The sequence below is a fragment of the Cinclus cinclus genome, chromosome 22 (genome assembly GCF_963662255.1).
Source record: "Cinclus cinclus chromosome 22, bCinCin1.1, whole genome shotgun sequence".
In the NCBI taxonomy this organism is placed as follows: Eukaryota; Metazoa; Chordata; class Aves; order Passeriformes; family Cinclidae; genus Cinclus; species Cinclus cinclus.
This window is the reverse complement of record NC_085067.1, coordinates 10,792,316-10,813,308: the sequence shown is the minus strand read 5'-3', so window position 1 is coordinate 10,813,308 and position 20,993 is coordinate 10,792,316. Positions and strand designations below refer to the sequence as shown.

Genomic DNA, 20,993 nt, shown 5'->3' with positions numbered 1-20,993 from the left:
CAGGCCTCAGCCCCCACTGTGCTGCTCACCTGCCCTGTGTGCCAGGGCTGCCCCTGTGCCCAATGCCCACCTCTTACCTGCACCATCCAAAAGGTACTTGCTGTGTTTATCCTGCAGCCGCTCTGCACACTCAGAGGCTGCCAGCGTCTGGGACAGAAGGCAATCTGCAGGCAGACAGCAGGCAGGGCTCAGCTGGGACCACAGGGAGCAAGCAGGCTGGGATAACAGCAGGTTTTGGGAGCAGCAGGGGCATCACCTGCTGAGCCGGTGCAGCTGATGTGAGCAGGATCCTCCATGCGAGCCAGGGCATCCTGCACCATGCGCTTGGCTTCATGTATGGTGCCCTGTAGCACAGATAGCCGCTCCTTGGCCAGGAGCTGTTGCAGTGCCTGCTCTGTGCTCTCCTGCTGGGCCAGATCTGGGCTCAGAGCCCCTGCTGGGCCACTGGGCACTCCCTGCACCTCGTCTGCCCAAACCCCTCTGGTCTGGCCAGAATGGGGATGGGCAGGACCATCATGGTACCTTGTCTCTCAGCTGGGTCTGCAGCATCTCCAGCTCTGTCCTGCTGCTCTCCTGCTCGTTGCTGAGTGTGTCCCGCAGCTGCTGCAGCTCAGCCTGCAGAGCTGCCATCTCGTCCCTGTGGTGCTCTGCTGCTTGGCTAAGCCTGTCCCTCTCCTGCTCCAGGCTGGCAATTTGACTGTTCTGCTCTGCTCCTGCCTGGGGGGGGGGTGGGGGGGGAGGGGGGGCATGACACCGGGCTTTGCCGAGGGTTTGGGGACTCATTCCTGGTCCAAGCTTGGGCCACCCCGACTGTCCCTGCTGGGTGCACTGTGGCCTGCACAAGCGCAGCACCCCACATGGAGCAGTGACGATGATCTCATCTGGTGACAACCAAGGCTCCTGGGCCACTTTCATTGGTGAAAATGCGTTTTTATCACGACTGTCATCATTCTGGTGGAAGAGAGGATGCAGGGTGCTGCTTCTACCCCATCCTCATCCTGCTGCCAAGTCTACCCACTTCATAGGTGGGCGACTGCATTTTCCTGACAGCTTCTGCCTTCTTCAATGAGTCCAGGCAACCCTGCTGTCTTCCACAGCTCTGTAAGCATGGGATACCCTCTGGCACATCTTGCAGTGTGATGCAACATTGCTACATGGGCTTACAGCAGGCAGAGCTGCAGACTGACCCTGCTCTTCCAGGCATTTTATTCCATGATCCCTGCTACTGGAGTCCATTGCTCCACATACTACCACACTCAGGAGTGTGAAACCCCTCCATGTGACATCAAACCCACTCAGATGTGGCAAAGAAGATGACAGGGAGCTGGTTTTGGGGCCAATGGTGGGTATCACCTCTTGAATGGTTAAGACCGGGCTACCCAGCCCAGAGGGGTGCTAGGGGCTGCCCATGTGCTCTCACCTGTGTGCTGGACTCCAGCGTGCCTTGAAGAACCTGCAGCTCCTGTCTGCTGGTTGCCAGCTCCCGCTTCAGTGTCTCTAGCACCTCTGCCTGCTCCTGAGACTGCAGCAAGGGGAGAGAGTTTGGCAGCACTGGTGCCCCATGGGGAGCGCCCCTGCTCAACCTTGGTGTGTCCCTCCCATTCCTACTCACCTTCCTCTGTGCCTGCTCGCTCACCCGCTGGAAGGAGTCCTCCAGCTCCTTCTTCTCCCTCTCCACATCCCCCTGAGCCTGCCTGGCCACTGTCATCTGCTTGATCACCTCCGCATTCTGGCGACATCAGAGAATGAGCTGAGCAGCCCCTTGGTATCGGGGGGCATGGCTGGGGAAGGGGATGCTGGGGGGGTTTGGGGAGCCCACCTTGCGCAGCAGGTCAGCATGGTTCTGCACCAGCTCACTGTACTTCTCCTTCAGTTTGCTGTACCGCTGCTCGTTGGCCTGTGCCCGTCCTGCCACACACGCAGAGACACAGAGCTGAGCACCTGGGACCCCCTGCCTGGAGCCCGCCCCCATCCCACGCTGGTGCTGACACTCTCTGCTCACTCTCAATTTCCGTCAGGCTCCGCTGAGCCTTCTCCGTGTCTTCCCGCTGCTTCTTCAGCTCCTCCAGCTCTGCACGCAGGAACTCGCTCTCATCCTGTGCCTGCTGCTTCAGGTGCTGCTGCTCTGCCAGCTCAGCCTCCAGCTCACTGGCACGGCCACGTAGCTGCACTGCACCCCGTGTGCTCTGCAGGGATGGGTGGGGGCTGATGGCACTGTTCAGTGCCTGCCAGGACCATCCAATGCCCACCAGTACTGTCCAGCAGCACCCCATGGGTACCACTCCACAGGCCCCCAAAAGCATAGGGATCCTGGGCAGTGGGGCCGATCCCATCCCCCGACAGGGATGCAGCTCCCTGGCACACCTGGGGAGCCCCTGTACTCCCTGAGAAGCCACTGGGAAGAGGGCAGGACAGAGACAGAGTCACTGTCTTGTCCACCCAGGGACACAGCCACCAGCATACCCAACACTCCCAGTGGGTCTCATCCTGCCTACCTGGTTGCCACTCACCTCAGCCTTGAAGCTCTCCATCTCCTCCTTCAGGGCTGTGATCTCCCCATAAAGCTGCTCAATTAGCCGGTCCCTGGGGAGGAGAGACATGGGGTGCACCCTCAGTGCCATGGGACACAGCCTGCGAGGGGAGGTGTCCCCCCTTGTGTCACCATGGCTGCGATGCTGTTCCAGGCAGGGACCTCCCGGTACAATCCTGGCCATTCTGCAGTATCACCTGGATTGCTTACTTGTCATCCTTGCTCATCCCATTCTGGTTGTTGAAGTTGAAGGGGTCGCAGCTGAAGGAGCTGCCAAAGATGTCATCAAACTTGTTGTCAAACAGACTCTGTGGTAAGAGCAGGAAAGACCTGGAATTACCCCACCACCACTTGGGAGCCCTTGTCCCCCTTCATGGCCCCAGTGTCACTGCCAAGCCAGCTTATGAGCTGCCTGGACACTGGGGCTGGTTTCCCGGCCCCGCTTCCAGCACACTGAATGTGATGAATTTAATGAACATGAAGCATCTGTGGTCTATCCCCACCTAATTCCTGGAGGGAGATCCCCAAAGTCATGTCACTGCATGCTCCTTCCCTTCCCCACTCAATTCCTGAGGACAACTCTTGGTGGAGAGGAGGGTAAAGATCTAAAGGTCTCCATGGCAATGCTAGAAGCCAAACCTCTCCTTGCCCATCACTGGAGGACACCACACTACTGAGCAGTGCTAGGAGAATTCAGGCTAGTTCAGCCCTAGTAGCACCCAGACAGGACACGCAGCACCAACCCATCTCTCTCCAGTGACACTCCTCAGTTCCTGAGGCCATCCTCACTATGCAGCATGGATTTGGAGAAGTAACCCCAGGCTCAGAGCCAGAGAGACCCCACCATCCTCACCTGCGAGGCTCCGTCCATCTCCACCAGGTCTGTGATGGGCTCACTGTCAGGCGAGGATGCCTCGGCGGGGATCACCACCACAGGACTGATGTGCTCTGACAGTGCAGAGGCACGCAGGAAATTGGGAGGGTTCTGGGGAGGGAGGGGAGCAGGGCTGAGGGGGGAAGGACTGGCACTGCTGCTGGGTTGAAGGCACAGTTGGTTGAAATCCTGCCCTGGAGCTGAGCTGGCCATGCCTTGACCCATGAGAATGGAGCCAGGACCCATAGGGATGGAGTCAGGATGTGGAAGAACAGAATCAGAACCCACAAGGATGGAACCAGGACCCACAGGGATGGATCTCAGCAAGGGCTATAGATCAGTGAGAGAGGCAATGCCAGCTTCCAGTCAGAGGGCAGCTCCATCCAGATGGATACCACCCAGTGAGGGATAAAAGAATAGTCCTCAAGGCTCACGGTACCACCAGACCTAAGAAGCTGGGCAAGGCAGAAAGCGGCTTTTCTGGGCCTTTTTCCAGTGCCCCCACTGCTGCCCCTGGGCACAGGGATAGGCAACCTGGGGACTGCAGGGTCTCACCTCTGGCAGCTGTGGGATCTGAATCAGCTGCTTGAAGTACTGCAGGTTGCTGGAGCGGTAGAAAAGGTCCTTGAGCCTGCAAGGGGCAGGCAATGGTTAGGGATGGCTCTTGTCCAAACTGGACAACCCCTTGCCTGGCCTTAGGGGGTTACCCGATTATCATACTGCTCTGGAGGGCAAGGTGTTTTGTGCTGCCACCAAACTCAGGAAGGCCTCCCATTGCTGAAGGGTGTATCCCACAAATCCCAGGCCTGATGGGCAGGGAGAAGGACCTGGAACTTGAGCGACCTTGTCTAGTGGAAGGTTCCCCTATCCATGTCAGGGAGTTGTACCTGATGACCTTCAAAAGTCCATTCCAACCTAAACCACTTCCTGCCTACCCAAAGTTCACAGGACTGGGGGGGCTTCTCGCCTGGAGCCAACACCCTCACCTTCAATTCCTGCAGGAGCATCTTCCCCAGAAGCAGGGTATCTCCCTCCAGAACCTACAGTTTTGGGCAAGAGGGACAGTGCCCAGCCACACCACTCCTAGCTCCCACCTCTCCTAGTCACCTGAGCATCCCAGTCAGGATCTTGGTGCTGTTGAATTCTGCCCCAAGCTAAGTCCCTGTGTAGTCAGAGCACAGCAAGCACTGCTATCTGCTCTTTGCAGTTTGGTATCTTGAATCAAGCTGTCCCTCAGCACCATGACATCCTCCCCTGTCACCTGACATCCCCTCCCTGATCTCGGTGGGCAGTTTTTATTTTGGTTATTCTGAATAATCATGCACCAGAGACCACAGCGTATCTCTGCTCACTCATTTTTAATCTCAATGCCTTGGAGGATCGGAAGACCAGAGAACCAATGCTCTGGGTCTGGGCACTTACTTTCGGAACTGCTCCAGGAAGCGATCTCGGTGGCCCTGCAGTGTATCTGCTGGCAAACCTGGAAGAAGCAGCAAGTAGAAATGTCAGCAGGTGTCTGTCTTCATGGATTAAGGAAAAACCCATCAGCACAGCCATATGGAGATGGCTCTTTCCCAGAGACGGCCCCGTCCTCTGGGGGTCCGAATACTCCAGGCAGCGTCCTGCTGCTGGAGGGGACCACACCCCCAGGACAGAGAGAAGTGTGGGCTAGTGGCTGCCACAGTTCCAGATCCTGAATGATATGGGTTTTGCACCTCCTTGCCATCATCCCCCAAAAAAGGCTGGAGAAGATGTGGTGGTGAACAGCCCAGGTTGAGCAGAGTGGTGGCTCCAGTGCCTCCCTCTCTGTCCCCTTCTGTCAAAGGCAGTGGTGCTGAGGACACTCACAGGAGTGGAGCTTGAAGAGCAGCTTGACAGTGTAGTCATAGAGGTGGCTGCAGTCCAGGATCACCTGGATGAGTGGGGCCAGACGGCACTGCCCTGCTGCTGTGACCGACACTGAGCGAGACATGTCCAGGGAGCTGAACACTGTAGGGAAGGAGCACAGCGTCAGAGAGTGCCACGCTGTGTCTCCCAAATCCACGTTATGTCACCCAGAGCAAGATATCCACTGGCCCTTGGGGACACAGCTTGCTACCCTGCAGCTGTGCGTGAGCTCAGTAGGAAGAGAAATTCCCACTCAGGTCTCCCACCTGGGCCTGGGAGCACTCCAGCTGGGACTGAGCCCCAGCTGTGATCCTGGGCAGAGCTGACATACCACCCCCTGTGCTCTGCCTGTCACTGCTGTCCCTCTGGCCACAGGAGTGTGCTGGGTATGCCATGGGGAAGGTGCTCCAAAACCAGCTTGGAGAAGCTGAAGACCATCTCATTCCAACACCTTCCACTAGACCAGGGTGCTCCAAGCTCTATCCAACCTAGACTTGAACTCTTTCAGGGATGGGGGAGCCACACAGCTTCCTCACACAACCTGTGCCAGGGCCTCACCATCCTTACTCCAAGAATTTCTTCCTAATTTTCCACCTAATCCCACTCTGTGGCAGTGGGAAGCCATTCCCCCTTGTCCTGTCACTCCATCCCTTGTCCGAAGTCTTTCTGGTGTTCTTGGAGCTCCTTTAGGCACTGGAAGGGGCTCTAATGTCTTCCTGGAGCCTTCTGTTCTCCAGCTGAACACTCCCAGCTCTGCCAGTCTGTCTCCAGAACAGAGGGGCTTCAGCCCTCAGAGCAAATCTGTGGCCTCCTCTGGACTTGCTCCAGTAGCCCCATGTCCTTCCTGTGCTGGAACACCAGGGCTGGAGGCAGGTCTGCAGGTGGGCTCTTACCTAAGTGGGGCAGAGGGGCAGAATCGTCCCATCACCTGCTGCCTGTGCTGGGGATCAGCCCAGGGAATGGGGGGTTTTGGAGCACACATGGCTCCACACATGTTGAACTCCTCATCCTCCAGCATCCCCAAGTCCTTCCCAGCATGGCTGCTCTCCATCCCCTCATCCTCCAGCCTGGATTGATACCAGGGGTTGCCCTGACCCAGATGCAGCACCTTCCACTTTGCCTTGTTGAACCGTAATTCAGGTGAAGTGCCCATGGAAGAGCTAAGCTGTGGTGCCCTCAGCCAACATCCCCTGTCAGAGCCTCACCCATCTCGGATCAGCCCCACACAGGGGCTGGACTTCGGCAGATCTCTCACTCCATTGTGTCTCAGAGTAATGCAGGGCTTTACCTGTCTGGAAGAGATTCAGCTCACACTCCAGGTAGTCAAACATCTCCACCGTCAGCTGAAAACTAGGAAACAGGGTTGAGGATGGTTGGGGACTGTCCCCAAGGCCACCCATGAGGAAGGGTCCTGTCCCAGCTTGGTCATGCTGCCAGTGGGGTTGGGCAGATTGTGCCACCCACCTGCACCCACTCCCTCCCTGACCTTCCCCTGCCCCACACTCACAAATTATTGACGTCATTCTCCCCAGCCTCATCAAGCTGCCGGTCAGACATCTGCAGATTTCCAGGGAATCGGGGATTCTGTGGGGAAAACGGGAGGCAGGAAAGGGCTCCAGAGGATCTCCTGCTCTGGCCACAGCTCTGGGAGCACCAGGGCTGTGAACCTGCAGCCTCAAAGTCAGCTCTTCAATGAGCCATGGGAGTGATGTGGGAGGAAAGGGATGTAGCACAGGGTCTCTGAACCCTGGGTGACCACAGCATCTCTAATCCACAGCATCTGTTCTCCTCCCAGCAAGAAAATCTGATTCTCCTTGAGCTGAGAAACCTGCCAAGCAGGAAGGATATAGGGCTGCCAGCAGAGAACTGGATGGGATAGAGTGATATCTGCCCCAGGGGGTACCTGCCCTGGCATTTTGGCAAAGGTCACATAACACTTCCAAAACAGGGTGATGGGCAAAGAAAACACCATTTTCCAGCCGTTTTCTCCCTCCCCCCCCCTTTTCCCATCTAGGATAGCTGGGGTAGAATGGGGTGTGTATGTGTCTCCTACTACTTGTAGCCCACTGACTCCCAGCCCAGCCCAAGGAGTCCTGGACCACCAGGAATCCTGCCACCTCCAAAGCATTGATCCTTGGGCCAATTCTGGCAGCCACTGGCAGCCTTGGGGATATTTCATGGAGGTAGCAGGATGGCCATGCTGGTCCCTTGCTGTCACCCCAGTGCCCACTCCTTGCTACAGCCTTGAGAAGAGGAGCAGGGGGGGCCTTACCTTGGTGTGAAATTCCATCTTGGTTCTCAGCAGTTTGAGGTAGATGCTACAGAGCTGACCATAGCCCTCATTCAGGTGGCCCTGTGGGGAATCCAAAAAGCTGCTGAGATCCAGGGCAGGCTGTGGAAAAGCCTTTTTTCCACTGCAGAATGATTGACCCCTTCCTTATCTCCCCAAAACCACAGCCAAACCCTCCTTGCTGGCACCTGGATGGAGGCTGGCTGTACTGAAGGGATTTGGTCAGACCTTCTCATCACCTTCTCTGCATGTTTCAATGCTTCATTTGACTGCCAGAGCTGAGTTTTTACTGGGTTTTACCATAAAATAGGATGGTGACATTTGATTTTGGTGGAAGGGAACACAAAATCCAACTGAAACCCAGCCCAGGTAGGTGATGACAGTCACAGGTCAGTCATGGCTATGCGCTGCTTCCTGAGAGAGGGAGCCCCCCAAGCCTACACCCCCCAGCCTAGCCAAGGCAGCCTCAGGGTCTCCCTGCCATGGCTGGCAGAGTTGGTCACTTACCCACATCCTGCTCATGTCACTCAGCTCATTCTTGTATCGCACCGAGTCTTTCAGGACCTGGAGGAATGATGGTTTGACAATCAGCAGGCAGAGCACCAGGACAAGTGTTCTATACTTGAAACCACAAACTGGGTGACAAATGGGAGGTCTTGATGCATTCCCAATCCTTTATTGCCACCACCAGCCCTGAATGCCTCCACTTCCCCAGGGAGGATACTTGCTGATGGCTCCCCCACTAATGCCATTGCCAGGCACTGAGCAGTTTCCTTTGGCACTGGCATTGCCAATGGCACTGGGGTTTGAGGCAGGCCAGCACCAGAAGGGCTCTGGCACCCAGGATTCACCTGCAGGAGGGCTCTAACCCTTTGGGAGAGCTCCAGCACTGGTGTCCACATAGGACTGACCCCCAGGAGGGCTCCAGCTCCAGGCCCCACTCAGAATTGACCCCAGGAGGCCAACACCATTCTGGGAGTATTCCAGTCCCCACCCCAGAACTGATCCCCCAGAAGGACACTGACCCTCCAGCATCTCCCAGTGCAGCCCTGCAGGGGAAAGGATTTGGCTCCAGGCTGAGCTTTGGGCACTCACATTGGAATGTCCATCCCGGAGGAGCTTATGGAAGACGTGGCAGAACTTCCAGCAGAGCACAGCATTGCCAGACAGAGGCAGCCGGTTCACCACTGACCAGAAGGTCTGTGCCCCCTTCTCATGGTGCGTGCCCAGGATGCAAGGTGCCAGTGGTCAAGGAAGCATTCCTCTGCCCTTTGGTGATGGAGAATGGCCACTCAAAGACAGCAGCATCCACAGAGCCCGGGGGGCCAGGCCACCACAGGGAGCTAATGATGCCCAGCCCAGGCATATGCTGTCCCCAAAGTGGCACAAGCCACCTTCTCCCCCCTCCCCAGTCCTGCTCTGGGAATACCATGGCATATGCAAGGCTGGGACTGTGCCTCTGCTAAGCTTTCCCAGATGCCTTGCTGCAATACTGGGGATCCACTTTTGGTGGTAGTGTCCCAATCTGCTGTGGGCACCTTCCCCTCCTGCCTCCTTCTGGAATAGCAGTGCTGAGAGCACCAGCCTGGGTACCTACCAACATTCAAAGACTGAGACAGCAGCAGCGACCCTGTGCCATGCTGGAAAGATAGCCAATAGTCCCAGCCTTCCCAGAACCCTAGACACCTCTCCTCACACACCCTCTTGATGCTGCCCCTTTTCCAGGCAGCCCCACCCCTGTTCCCATACTCCTTGTCTCACAGCCAGCTTTCAGAAGGATATTCCTGGCATGTTTCTCCTTGACAGCCACTTCCTGTGCATTAATGGCCTTATTGATGCTGACAGTCTGCAAGAGAGAAGTAATTGAGTGGGTGAGATGGGAAGGGTTGAGGCTCCCTCACAGTTCCCCCCTTGCTCACTGAGACCCTCCGGGTCTGCAATGGCTGGGTCCCATCCAGGTCCCCAATCCCTACTTGTGTCAGCTGGATGCCAACCTTTCCCGGATGCCTTTCTGGGATGCAGTTGGCATCCACCCGGTTCAGCTGCTGCCAGGACTCATTTACTCAGGATAATAACGAAGCAATAAAAGCAGTGCCCACAAAGAACCCTCTGCTGCCCTCAGAGTGGTGGGACAGGCAGAGGGAAGGCAAATCCCTCCCCTGCCCTTGGATCACGGGAAGGAACTCCTACCCCACTCCTGGGGGTGCTGAATGGGGAGGACAATTTGGGGAGTACCAAAAATCAGGCAGTGGGATGGTGAGACCACTGCCAGCACTGCCTGGCAAGGTCCTGGCTGCTCCATGGATTAGAGGGACAGGAGTGGAACCCACAGGCAGGACTTGCCATGCAGGTGTTGAGGACCTTGGGGAGTCCATGCTGAGGAGCCTGAGCACAAACAGATGCCATTTATCCTATGGAAGGCAGTGGCAGCCACTGGAAGAATTTTCCAGATCGTATTCTTAACTCCACCTAATTTCTGATCCTTCATGGGGACACAAGGATGCCAGCTGAGGGTCATCCTCTCGCCAGGCTCACACATCACCAAGTGATTCCTTGGCACCTGCTTCCATGAACATCCCGCTGCCAAGGGAAGGAACTGTCTGGCTCAGCACTGCCAGAAGTAGCTCATAACTGCTATAAACCAATTAAAGCCGTGAGATTAATTTCAATGCCTTTCTCACCACAATCCTGCTTCCTGGCCCTCTCTGAAGTGGTCCCACATGGTTTTATCTCTACAGACCCTCATGAGTCTGTGCTGAGTGGGGCTGGAGGGGCCCCAAATGTGGTTGAGTACAGCCCAATTCCCCCAGGAAGTCCCTCTGCCACCAAAACATGTGCCAGCTGGAGCAGGAATGATGATGGCCTGAGACAGACAAGACCCTACCCACAGTTGCACCCCCAACCCAGAGTCAAACATCCCCTTAGCTGAAACTGTGTCCAGATGTCCCAGTATGAGCCAGTTCTGCTGCAGGGTTGCCACTGCCAAACACTGTGTTGTTTGCAGCCCCATCCCTACTGGTTCTGGGTGGTGACCAGTAAGGACCATGGAGGTGACATGGGAGGTCGTCAGCAAGATGCAAGAAGCTCATGTTGAGGTGTCAGGGGACCCAAACTGGCAGTTGCAAGACACCCATCCCAGGCACTCGGAGCAGAACCTGTATCTCAGGCTGGTTTTGTAAGATAGCTGAAAGGAACACCAGCAGTGGAGAGACCCATCCATCCCTTCCTGAGGGGCTGGGATGGAGGTTATAGGTTCCCAGTACATGAGGACAAGAGTGGGAAGTCACTTCTGCAGCTCTGCCTGTCCCAGCAGCCACAGCCCCTTGTCAGGAAAACCATAAAATTAAATTCAGCATTAAAAGAAATGCTTGGGAAGGGGTCTCTGCCAGTCTGGAGAGGGATGCCCATATCCTAGAGGCTTGGAGCAGGATTCCTGCATCCCAACAGTCATGTGTGACATATGGATCCAGCTCGAGGGGCAGTTTGTCCTCATCCAAAATCCCAGTCTGCAGCCCCAAAGTCCCCAAGACTGTCAGGACAGTTGTGATGAACCAGCTGACACAGCGAGGAGTGCAAGGACCAGCATTTGAATGCACATTCCACCTCAGAATGGAGTCCTGGACCACAAGGAAAAAGCCAAATGCAAAGCCAGAGCTGGGGAGCAGAAGCTCATAGCCAGAGGCAGGACATAGGCACCACTCTCCTGAAGTTGCTCCTACCGTCCTTAAACAACCGGAACAGGGTTGGTCTCCGGAGGGAAGCTGTGCTATGTCCCTGGGAAAGCCAGAAATGAAGCTCCCAGTTTAACCACTCTTTTGTGCCAGCTTTTCCTAGCAAAGCAAGGACAGTTTTTTTCCAAACAAGGAAGCCCCAGTGACCTCCCAGAGTGAGGAGACACAGTGGAAGGGTGATGGGGCTGGCAGCCCCTGGCTCTAGGCAGGGACCAGCTCCCAGTTGCTTCCATCCCCAAATTCCTCAACTCCATTTGAAGCACACACAACTGTCTGGAAAGCAGAAAGGTTTCCAAGAAGAAGCTGGATCTCACTTTCTGTGTGTACTTGTGGACACCCCACTTTCATGCTGTATCCCCAGGAGTGCAGGGGAGGGGTCCCATCCCAGGAGCTTCTTGGGACATGCCCAGATTGCCATAACAGTGATTCTGGCAGCACCCACATCGGCAAACTGGGGGAGCACAGAGCAGCAACAGGAGTCCAAGGCTAGAACTGTCACCTCCAGGGGACAAGCAGGGTCAGGGAAGGTGATTTGGCTGCAAAATTGTTTCAGAACAGAGGGAAATATGGGGCTGCCTGAACAGCAAGTCCTGACCTCTTCCCCACAGAGGGTCTTTCACCCTGACTCAAAGATGCCACTCCCCACCACCATCCCACACCTGCAGTTGACAGAATTTTAATTTAATTATGAGCTTCCAACCAATGAGGGGGACTTCTGACCCACTAGGACACATCTGAGCAGCACTGCACTCCAGTTTCATGAACAGGGCAGGGGACATCAGGAACTTGGGGCAGTCCCACGCTCCACCCTGCCGCTGGGACAGGAAACCCTGGAGTTTCCTCTTGTGCAACAGGCCAGGCGGGAAGTGGGAGGACAGTCCAGAGGGGTCCATTGCATAAGGAGATGTGCGAGGGTGACACTGCCATCCGGCCACCCCGGCAGAGCTACAGGGCCAGGATGTGAGACTGAGCTCAGTGGGGCAGGACCTAAAGCAGGGTTGGGCATGGGGCTCTTGTCAGGATGGGGGTGCAAGGTGGCTCCTCAGCTGTTGCAAGGGCTGGGAAGGACACAGTGGCGCTGGGAAAGCTGCAAGGGCTAGGAATGCTGCAAGCACTGTTAACCTTCCAAGTGCCACTTGAGCTGGGTGAGGAAACCCACCGGCATGTGCTTGGAAAGGCACAGGCCATTCGGGAAAGGAGCAGACTGGGACTAACTATCCCCGAGCAATGGGATCTTTCCAATAGTCTTTTCCTCCCTCTGCAACACCAAGGGGATTCCCAGAAACCTGTAGAAGCTCTACTGCCCATGGCTTGACAGGCCATCACAGCTATGTCTCACAGGAACTCCCAACCCTTGATCCAGCCCAGCCCTTTTCATAGAGATCCCACAGCAGGGCAGAGCCATCAACAGCTCCACACTGGGGTGACCCATGGACAGGTCTCATGTCACCTCTCTGAGTATGTGTCTGCAGGCTCCAGACACAGGAGCCCAAAACTGCATGGAGGAAGAGGGTCAGGATGACAGAGGTTTTCTGAGCCCTGACACACACTTCCCTCTGCCACACACATCCTCACTCCCCACCAGCTCTCCCCAGATTATGCTCTCCCTCTCTGAATGCAAAATTTCCCATTTGGAAGCAAAGAGCCAAGCTTGGCTCAGGAGCAGCACAACGCCTTCCTGCTTATTTAATTTCCAAAAGGAAACAAGTATTGATTAAAGAATCAGAGCTACTGCAAATTATTTGGAGGAACTGAGTAAGTCGCAGTGCAAATCCTCTTAGTAATGCTCCCTCATTTCTCCTCAATTCCTTTCTATAAATGGAGAGCCAGGGTGGCGCATACCTCCAGAAAACCACTCACAAGCCTTGCAGATGCAGGAGCTTGGGAGAAGGGAATGAGCAGCAAGACTTGACTACAATAAGCCTAAAAACAAAATCCATGGGCTTAATTAAAATGAAAATCCCAGTAAAGCAAAGCTTGGCTCAGTCCCTGGAGGTGTTCAGGACATGGGAAGCAGGTAAATACTCCCAAGGGCACATCTCTCTTTAAACACCACCCCCCTCCCACAGCTAATGTCAAATCCCAGCCTTGATGGGACTCATGGAATGGTATTGTTCAGCAAAATCCTGGAACTAAGCTAGGTGGATAACACCTGGGGTGGTCAGTGCTCTGCTCCTGGGAACAGTTGGGGTGGCTGCAGTCCCCCCATGCTTGGCACCTGTGTCCTGACAGCAACAGCAGGAGCAGGAAACAAGCCTGGCTTTATGCCTGCCAGCAGCTGGAGGGAAAGGGAGGCAGGAAGGCAGGAAAGCAATGTTGACAGGCCTGGCCAGCCACATGGGATGTAAAATCCAGGGATATATTTCTACATATTAGACAGGAGGATGCTCAAACTGTCTTTCTGCTCAGTCCCATAGCCTTCTTGGGAGCAGGGAGTCAGGAGATGTGAAAAATACCTCCCTACCACTTAATCCAGGCTATTTGGCTGCATCTGCTGCTGAATCCATGAGTTTGGAAAACAAGTGCTCCTCTCCTGGCTGGCTGCATCCTGGAGCTGCTCTGGGGATGAAGTTCCTTGTCCAGGCCGTGTGAGCACATCCTGGAAGATACTGCCACTCTTCTCACCTCCTGCTCCCTCCAGATGAAAATAGTTCCCAAAATTGACATAAGTCTCAGACTTGGGCCATAAAAACAACCATTTTCCCCAAACCAATGACATATTCCAGCGACAGAGATGCCAAAACCTCACTGCATCCACTGGGGTCACTCCCAGTAGTGGTGGCTTCAGATGTCCCTCTCCACAAGGAGATGCTGATGCCACCAGCCCAGATGCCAGCAGGCAGAGGACCACGAGACAGCCCTGAACCCCAAGTGATACCAGTGTAGGTGTTTGGAGTCACCTTGTCCCATAGCCTGCACATGGAACAGCCCAAAACAGAGTCACCATGAAGATGGCAACAGGCTCCCTGAGCCAGGGTGGAATCCAATGGCATGACCATCATGCTCTTCTTGGCAGAGACCTTGCTCTGGCATTGCTGCCTCCAGGTCCACTCTCCTGAAGTCAGGAGTATGATGACTTCAGATCAATGACACCACTGGCCCCTCCATTCCCGATACAGGAGTGTTACGGAGCTCTTCCAGCCCAGGTGGCATTTCCACGGAAACAATCACCTGGGCCAGGAAATGGAGCGTGGTGTGAGGTTCAGAGGTCTCTGACCACAAGGAAACACGTGAGGCTGGAAGCCGACTCCTAGCATGCCTTTGCCTTGAGAGCTGCAGTGCTGTTATTCCCAGTAGGAAAACCAAAACAAAGTTGTAGGATGTCCATTATGTCCATTTGAAGTGAGCCTGGACAGCCCACTCCACCAACTCCTAGCTCCTCCTGAGGGTAGCAGAGGTTGGGATCCACAGGAGGATGCACCCATGAACTGTGTATACAAGAACTTGACTCACTGTTGGCTCTTCAAGTGCCTCCAGTGAAAATCCCAAGTTCCACACCATCAGGAGAGATGGGGTAGGATGAGACAGTGTGATCCTATTTCTCCTCCACCTTCAAAGCAAAGGAAAGAAGGAAAACAACCAGCCAATCTGTAGTGGGTCCCAAGGGCTCCAGTGAGACACTTGATGCCAGCAGGGAGAGCTGGAATGATCCCAGGGAGGGTTTGGCTCCCAGGAATAAGAGTTCACCACAGTGAACACATCACTGCCCACCACAAGGAACCAGCACCTGGAGACCTGGGCAACTGGGTTACTCCAGCCATAAACAACTTAATGCAGTTCAGTTATTTGGACACGGAATTTTTAAAACCGGTTTAAGGAATGTGGACTTTTCCAATACAGAGATAAACCTTACGGGGGGAAAAAAAGGATGGCAAGAAGCAATTTTGGGGAGAACAGCTGGCAAAAAGCAAGACTACAAAATCCAGACCTCACAGGGACCAGCTGGGGGAAACTGACACTGTAAAGTTCAGAGCCCAGGCTGCCAGTACCCAGCACTTCTGACCCCAGAACACAACCAGAGGCCATCACAGGGGGCTGGATCTGAGGAGAGGCAGAAATCCAGGGAGAACCTGAGGATCTACATCCCTCCATTAAAACATGCACACCCACTCCTTACTCTTCTCACATAATTACTGCTCAGGGAACTCTGTCATTCCTGCCCCACATGCCCAGCTGGCTCAACTGCAGCCAGAGCCCTTCCCATGAGCTGCCCCAATAGCCAGGCTTTTAATTTTAAATGGGGATTTTACACCAGGATAATCTCTTCCAGCAGTGATTTCTGTCTGGGGAAGGAGTGTGGTTGCGTCTGACAGGGTCAGCAGTCCAGGAAGGTCTTCCACCACCTTCAAACGTTCCTGAAACATTCCCAGTCATGCTGACCAGGGTCTTCTGCTTCCCAGCAGATGCAAATATTTGGGCATTTTTTAGAACAAGAAGAGATAAAGGAGTGAGGACAGACGATTTTGGGAGCAGATGCAAGATCATCCAGATGTGCATTTCTAAGATCATCTGTCATCCAGGACCCACCTTTCTTGGGAAGTGTCACCCCAGCAGGAACATGGTGGTGCTTATTGTCCCAGGAGGATATTCCAATTAAGCTCCGACCTGGTGTTGGTGGAAATCGTTCCTTGAAAGGCTTCTAGGTAAGCAGCAGCTCCCGGGAGCGGGATGGGGCATCCCACCCCCGTTATCCCCCCAGGATGTCTAGATCCTGCAATGGTGCCAAGAGCAGCCACGACCACGTGGGCTCAATGCTGAGGGACCTGCTGGAGCACCGGGAAAAGCCAAATCCCACTTCCCAGGGGAGCAGCACAGGGGTGAACATGCTTCCTGTAGGAACAGTCCCTACAAAAACTCACTTCTTGCCTCAAACTTAGTTTCCATTCCTTCTACCTGGGCTCGAGGCAGCCCCCACGGGCCACAGGAGCTGTGACAGCAGCACTGGTTGGGCACGGGGACACAGGTACACGGCAATACAGGTATGTGGGGACACAGGTGCTCATGGGGACATGGCAACATGGATGCATGGGGACACGGGTGCTTATGGGGACACGGACACATGGGGACACCTAAGCTTGCGGGGACCCGGGTGTTCGTGGCAGGGCCTGAACCCGGCTGAGCCGGGGATTGGTGAAGGACGACTCACACGGGCATGTGGGAGCGAACCCACCCCGGCCGCAGCCGCACGGGGAGCTCAGCAACACCGCGGAGACGAGCCCCCCCGCACCCGCTGGCGGGTCCCAGCGGCACACGAATCATCCCCTCTCCCCGCGATGCTCCTCGGGGAACAGCCGGTATCGAGGGTGACGAACTTCCCCGGGAAGGAGTTTCCCTGGATGCGATCCCGGGAGGGGCGCAAGGGTCCCCGAGGAGCGGCCGTGGCCGCGCACTTACCACCTTGCCCAGCTCCATGGCGGGGGTCGGGGCGCGGGCTCAGCGCGGCGCGGCGCCCATGGCGGCGGCCCCGTGGGGCGGCGGCGCTGGAAGGTTCTGCGGAGCAGCGGCGGCGGAGCGCGGCGAGGGAAGCGGGGCAGTGAGGCAAACGGGGCGGCGCGGGAGGAAAAGGGACGGGAGCGGGACGCACTCCCGCGAGGGGCGGCACAGCCGGGACAGGGGGTGCTGCTGTGGCGCTCGGTCGAAATAACAAAGGAGCCCTCGGGGGGGCGGGCGGTTCTGCAGGACGCCCCCCGGGCGTGCCGCCCTCCGCGCCCGCCCACCCCCGCCACGCCTCCGTGCCCGCTTCGGGGCGGCAGCAGAGGGTGGGGGTGAGTGGGTGATGGCCAGACAGTGGTTAGGTGGAGAGCTCCGCATGCCTCGGCGCAGCTGCCCTAGCCATACTGCTCTGCTCCATCTCCTGCCCACTGCTAGATGCACGCTTCAACCCCTGCCCCACTGCCAGATATGCTGCCCCATCCCCTGCCTCATCCCTTGTATCACCTGCACCCTTCTGCTCCATCCCCTAAATAATTAATTCCCCCACCGCCAGACCCCTCTCTTATTTCCTGGCAGACTCCCTACCCCTGTGTCTGCCCCCTGGTGCATTCCCTGTCAATCACCCTGCTCCATCCCCTGTCCCATCTCTGTGCCTGGGAGTGAAGCTACACCAGTAGATTTGTCTGGGACATGCCCAGGGTTCCTTTGTTCCAAAGCCCCCTCGGCTGCTGGCATCTTGGTTCCAACAGCAAAAGCAATTAAACCAGCGTGGTAACAAGCCCCTGGTCAAAGCCCATCCCATGGGCAGGCAGGCATGGCTCGCTGACCACCATGACCACCCCATTACTAGACAGGAAAGCATCCAGGCAGGAGAATTTTGGTTTTTCTCAGCTCCTCCTTGTGCTCAAGGAACATTTTCTGATGGGAGGCACGAAAGAAACCCAAACAATTCTTCTATCATTCAGTGAATCTCCTAAAAACAACCCCAAAGCACTGCCCAGGCCCTTGGCTTGCCAGTGGAGGAGATGCTTCAGAGCACAAAGAACAAAGTGCTGCTGCAGGGCCAACCCAGCCAACACACTAATCCAACACACTAATCGTTCGGGATTACTGCAGTCTAGTCACGCCTCAAGCACTTACTCTGGGATGGTGACTTGGCCTCTCTTAATGAGATAACAGGATCCCACATCCCTCAGGGGACAGAGTGCTGCCACCCCTGCACTCTCCCAACACCCAGCTCTGCAACCACCCAGTTCATCCCAGCTTTGGGGGAGCTTTTAGGGCCAAATCCAGGTAGTGTTTTCCTCAGGTGGTTGTTAAAGCCCCTGTGAGATCGCTGGGATGGACAGCCAGATGGATGGAGCACCCCTCAGCAGCACTGTTTGTCTCAGAGCACACAGAAGTTTTTTGCTGGACTAAATGTGTTTTGCTAGACCAGATGGTTTCAACCAGCAGCCAAATTCCTTCAGGATGCTGCTCTGACCCTGGGAATGAGTATGGATCAATGCTCTGCAATCAGGGCAGGCACCTGCCTCTATGGAGGGTACCTGCTCCTGTTACAGGTGCCATCATGGGACCAGGTTTTGTGCTCTCCCTGCATTGAAGCCCTTCAGTGAGTGACTCCCAGCTGTATTCTCAACATGAAAAGTGAGAGCTTGGATCCTTGCTGTGCAGCCCACCCTCCAGCCTAGCACTCCCTCCACCTTAAAGGGATCCTGGAATTAATTAATTCCCCCAGAGATGAGTTTAGCATCACTCTGAACTCAGTGCCACAACCGCTTTTGCCTGCTGCTCCAGGATATCCTGGAGGTGCAGTCCAGAATTTCCAGGGCACTTTCTCCAGAGTTTCCAAGGAGCCAAGCCACAGCATCCAGAGGCCACAGTGCTGCAATAAGCAGCACTGCTTATTAATGGCTCAATTGCATGAAGAGATCTTATGGCAGGTGTGTAAAGAGCACAGCCAAAACCAAAGAGGATCTGAACTAAACCCACTCCCTCCCACATGCACAGGATGGATGAGACTTTCTCTACAATGTCACCTGCATAAAAAATAGCCTCTAAAATAATAAACAGGATACATTCATTTTTTTCATAGTTACTGGTGACATGTTGTAATGCCACTGGAACCCTCTTGCAGCTGCCCACCCCCCACTCACAGGCTTTGTGCTCCCAGCATCCCTGTTCAATCCCCCTAATTAAAATCAGCTCATCATCATTAACCTTAATTTTCCAAATCAAGCTTTCAGACCAGCTCCCCCTGAACAAAGTGCTCAGCTCAGGGGGAAGGTATCCAGGGTGTCCTGCAGAGCTGGGACATCCAAGTATTTGAGGCCATGGCTGCAGTGTGCTTCCTCATGGCTGAGCTGCTCCAGCTGGCAAAGCCCAGAGTTTGGATACCACCAGAAAGCACTTGGGGCAAAGGCAGAGAGATCCAACTCTACCAGGGTTCACAGCATGGGGGGAGCTTCAGCCAGGAGGCAAAAAATCAGACCAAAGGAGCTTGAGGAGAAAATCTGGAAATTAACTTAAAAGCAATTTTGGGAGGGTCCTCAGAGCAAAGGGAAACCTCCGTTCCAGAGAGGCCAGGACAGCTGGAAGCACCAAGCAGATATGACAGCACTCAAGAAAGGCTGGTGAAGCCTATGGGGACAAATTCCACTTCCAGGATCCACTGAGGTGGAAGGAATTTCATGCTCTTCCCAGGTGAGTTCCCTGCTGTAGTTCGCTGCCATCACTGTGAGGGTAAAGAGGCATTCTTGGCCCCAGGGTGCTCTTGGGTTATTCCCAGGTGCTCCTGTGAGGAGTGGGGGATACAGAATATCTCGGTCAGATGTGCAAATTTACATGCTTCATCCCAGGCTCCAGCATCCAGGCTCCAGGGCTGACCAATTCGGGATCTCAACAATTCGGGATGCACTTACAAAGGCCTTAGCAAGCTTCTCCAGGTGGGATGGAGGGAATTAGGAGCCCACTGATGGGGCTGTTGCACAACTGCAGGGTATCACCGGCATTGCCTCCACTGGGGTAGGAAGGAGCCTTTCCCACAGGGAATACAGAAGGCAAAGTGAGGGCTGCTTTCCTGGAGAACCAGGGGGGAGGCAGCTCCTTGCTTCACCCTGTCCCCTGAGGGCCTTCATTCATCATCCTCTGGTCTGATGTGGAGAGGTGCACATCCCTCCTCTCCCCCTGGGTGTACTGAATCTTCTTGGGTGCTTCACTCCACCTCCCCTTTCTCCACCCTGGAAGCATCCTCCACCCTCCTGCAGCTCCATGACTCTCCTGCCAGCTTCCAGGATATGTGTGGTTTGGATCACGACAGATGAAAAAAGAAGAGACATTCAGCATCTTCCCCCACCTGCCGGAGGCTCTGCAAGCAGCTTTTAAACTCTATTTCAGCAATCACCTCCCATTAAAATGATGGGAATTAAGGTGAAATGTTTCAGCAAGTGTGGCCTTTTGTCATTGCAGCTCAGAGAGGCTCCTCGGAAACGCTCTCTAAGGCTTTGGCTTCTATTGCTTTTGCATCTCTGATTTCTGTTGGGGCAAATCTCTGCCTGAGCTGATGCTCAGGATGGGAATGGGAAGCCCGGGCCAAGCTGCTCCAGGGAACATTTACATGCCTCTCAAAGGTCCTCTTCCCTCTTTTTTCCTCTCCTTCTGTTCATTTTACCACGTCTAAAAATACTCCACTAAAAACCCTCTTCCCCTGCAGCCGCCTCCCTCCTGGATGACTAATAATATCTGTTGCTCCTTCTTGATCTCTCTCTATTTCCTGAGTCTTCCCCAGGGGAAGGAACCAAACCAGGGCTGTGCTCTCAACCCGCTCCTTGGATTCAGACCACTAAATTAATTTTCCTCAGAGAATGGTTATTTTTTTCCCAGCTCCTCCAGTGCAGCAGCAGTTTAAACAAACCTCCCATCTCATAATAAACTAATCCTGCTCCATGGCTTACACCTGCCTAATGCTCTTGAAGCATTGTACTGATATGGGGGCTCCAGGATCCTGGAATTTTCAGACCTCTGGGGAGAATAGCTGGTTCACTGGGAAAACCACCAAGCACTTAAAAAACAATTTATTGTCTGTTTTTTCAGGTTTCAGTTTTTTCCAGCAGCTTTCCAACCTGGGAGCAATCCCTTGTGGGATGTGCTGAGGAGGCTGGGTTAGGCTGGGTTTGGTGCCTGGTCCTTGGAGCTGCATAAGAAGCACTGGCTGTGTGAGGAGCTTGCATTTTAGGAGCACGGGGTGAA

General features: G+C 54.9%; 1 protein-coding gene across 1 annotated transcript in view; it reads right to left on the bottom strand.

Moving 5' to 3' along the window:
• The window catches only part of HIP1 (huntingtin interacting protein 1), a 43,209-nt gene that overhangs the window by 5,181 nt on the left and 17,035 nt on the right, over nt 1–20,993 (bottom strand). Inside the window, exons 2-20 of the mRNA XM_062507330.1 lie at nt 9,364–9,427; nt 8,677–8,819; nt 8,089–8,145; nt 7,564–7,644; nt 6,799–6,875; nt 6,580–6,641; nt 5,253–5,393; nt 4,827–4,884; nt 3,960–4,035; nt 3,384–3,515; nt 2,741–2,838; nt 2,511–2,583; nt 2,003–2,186; nt 1,820–1,908; nt 1,613–1,729; nt 1,380–1,522; nt 602–697; nt 257–423; nt 78–164 (exon numbers count right to left, since the gene is read on the bottom strand). Of these exons, the coding sequence (XP_062363314.1) occupies nt 78–164; nt 257–423; nt 602–697; nt 1,380–1,522; nt 1,613–1,729; nt 1,820–1,908; nt 2,003–2,186; nt 2,511–2,583; nt 2,741–2,838; nt 3,384–3,515; nt 3,960–4,035; nt 4,827–4,884; nt 5,253–5,393; nt 6,580–6,641; nt 6,799–6,875; nt 7,564–7,644; nt 8,089–8,145; nt 8,677–8,819; nt 9,364–9,427 (1,945 nt within the window). The remainder of the gene's footprint in view (nt 1–77; nt 165–256; nt 424–601; nt 698–1,379; nt 1,523–1,612; nt 1,730–1,819; nt 1,909–2,002; nt 2,187–2,510; nt 2,584–2,740; nt 2,839–3,383; nt 3,516–3,959; nt 4,036–4,826; nt 4,885–5,252; nt 5,394–6,579; nt 6,642–6,798; nt 6,876–7,563; nt 7,645–8,088; nt 8,146–8,676; nt 8,820–9,363; nt 9,428–20,993) is intronic.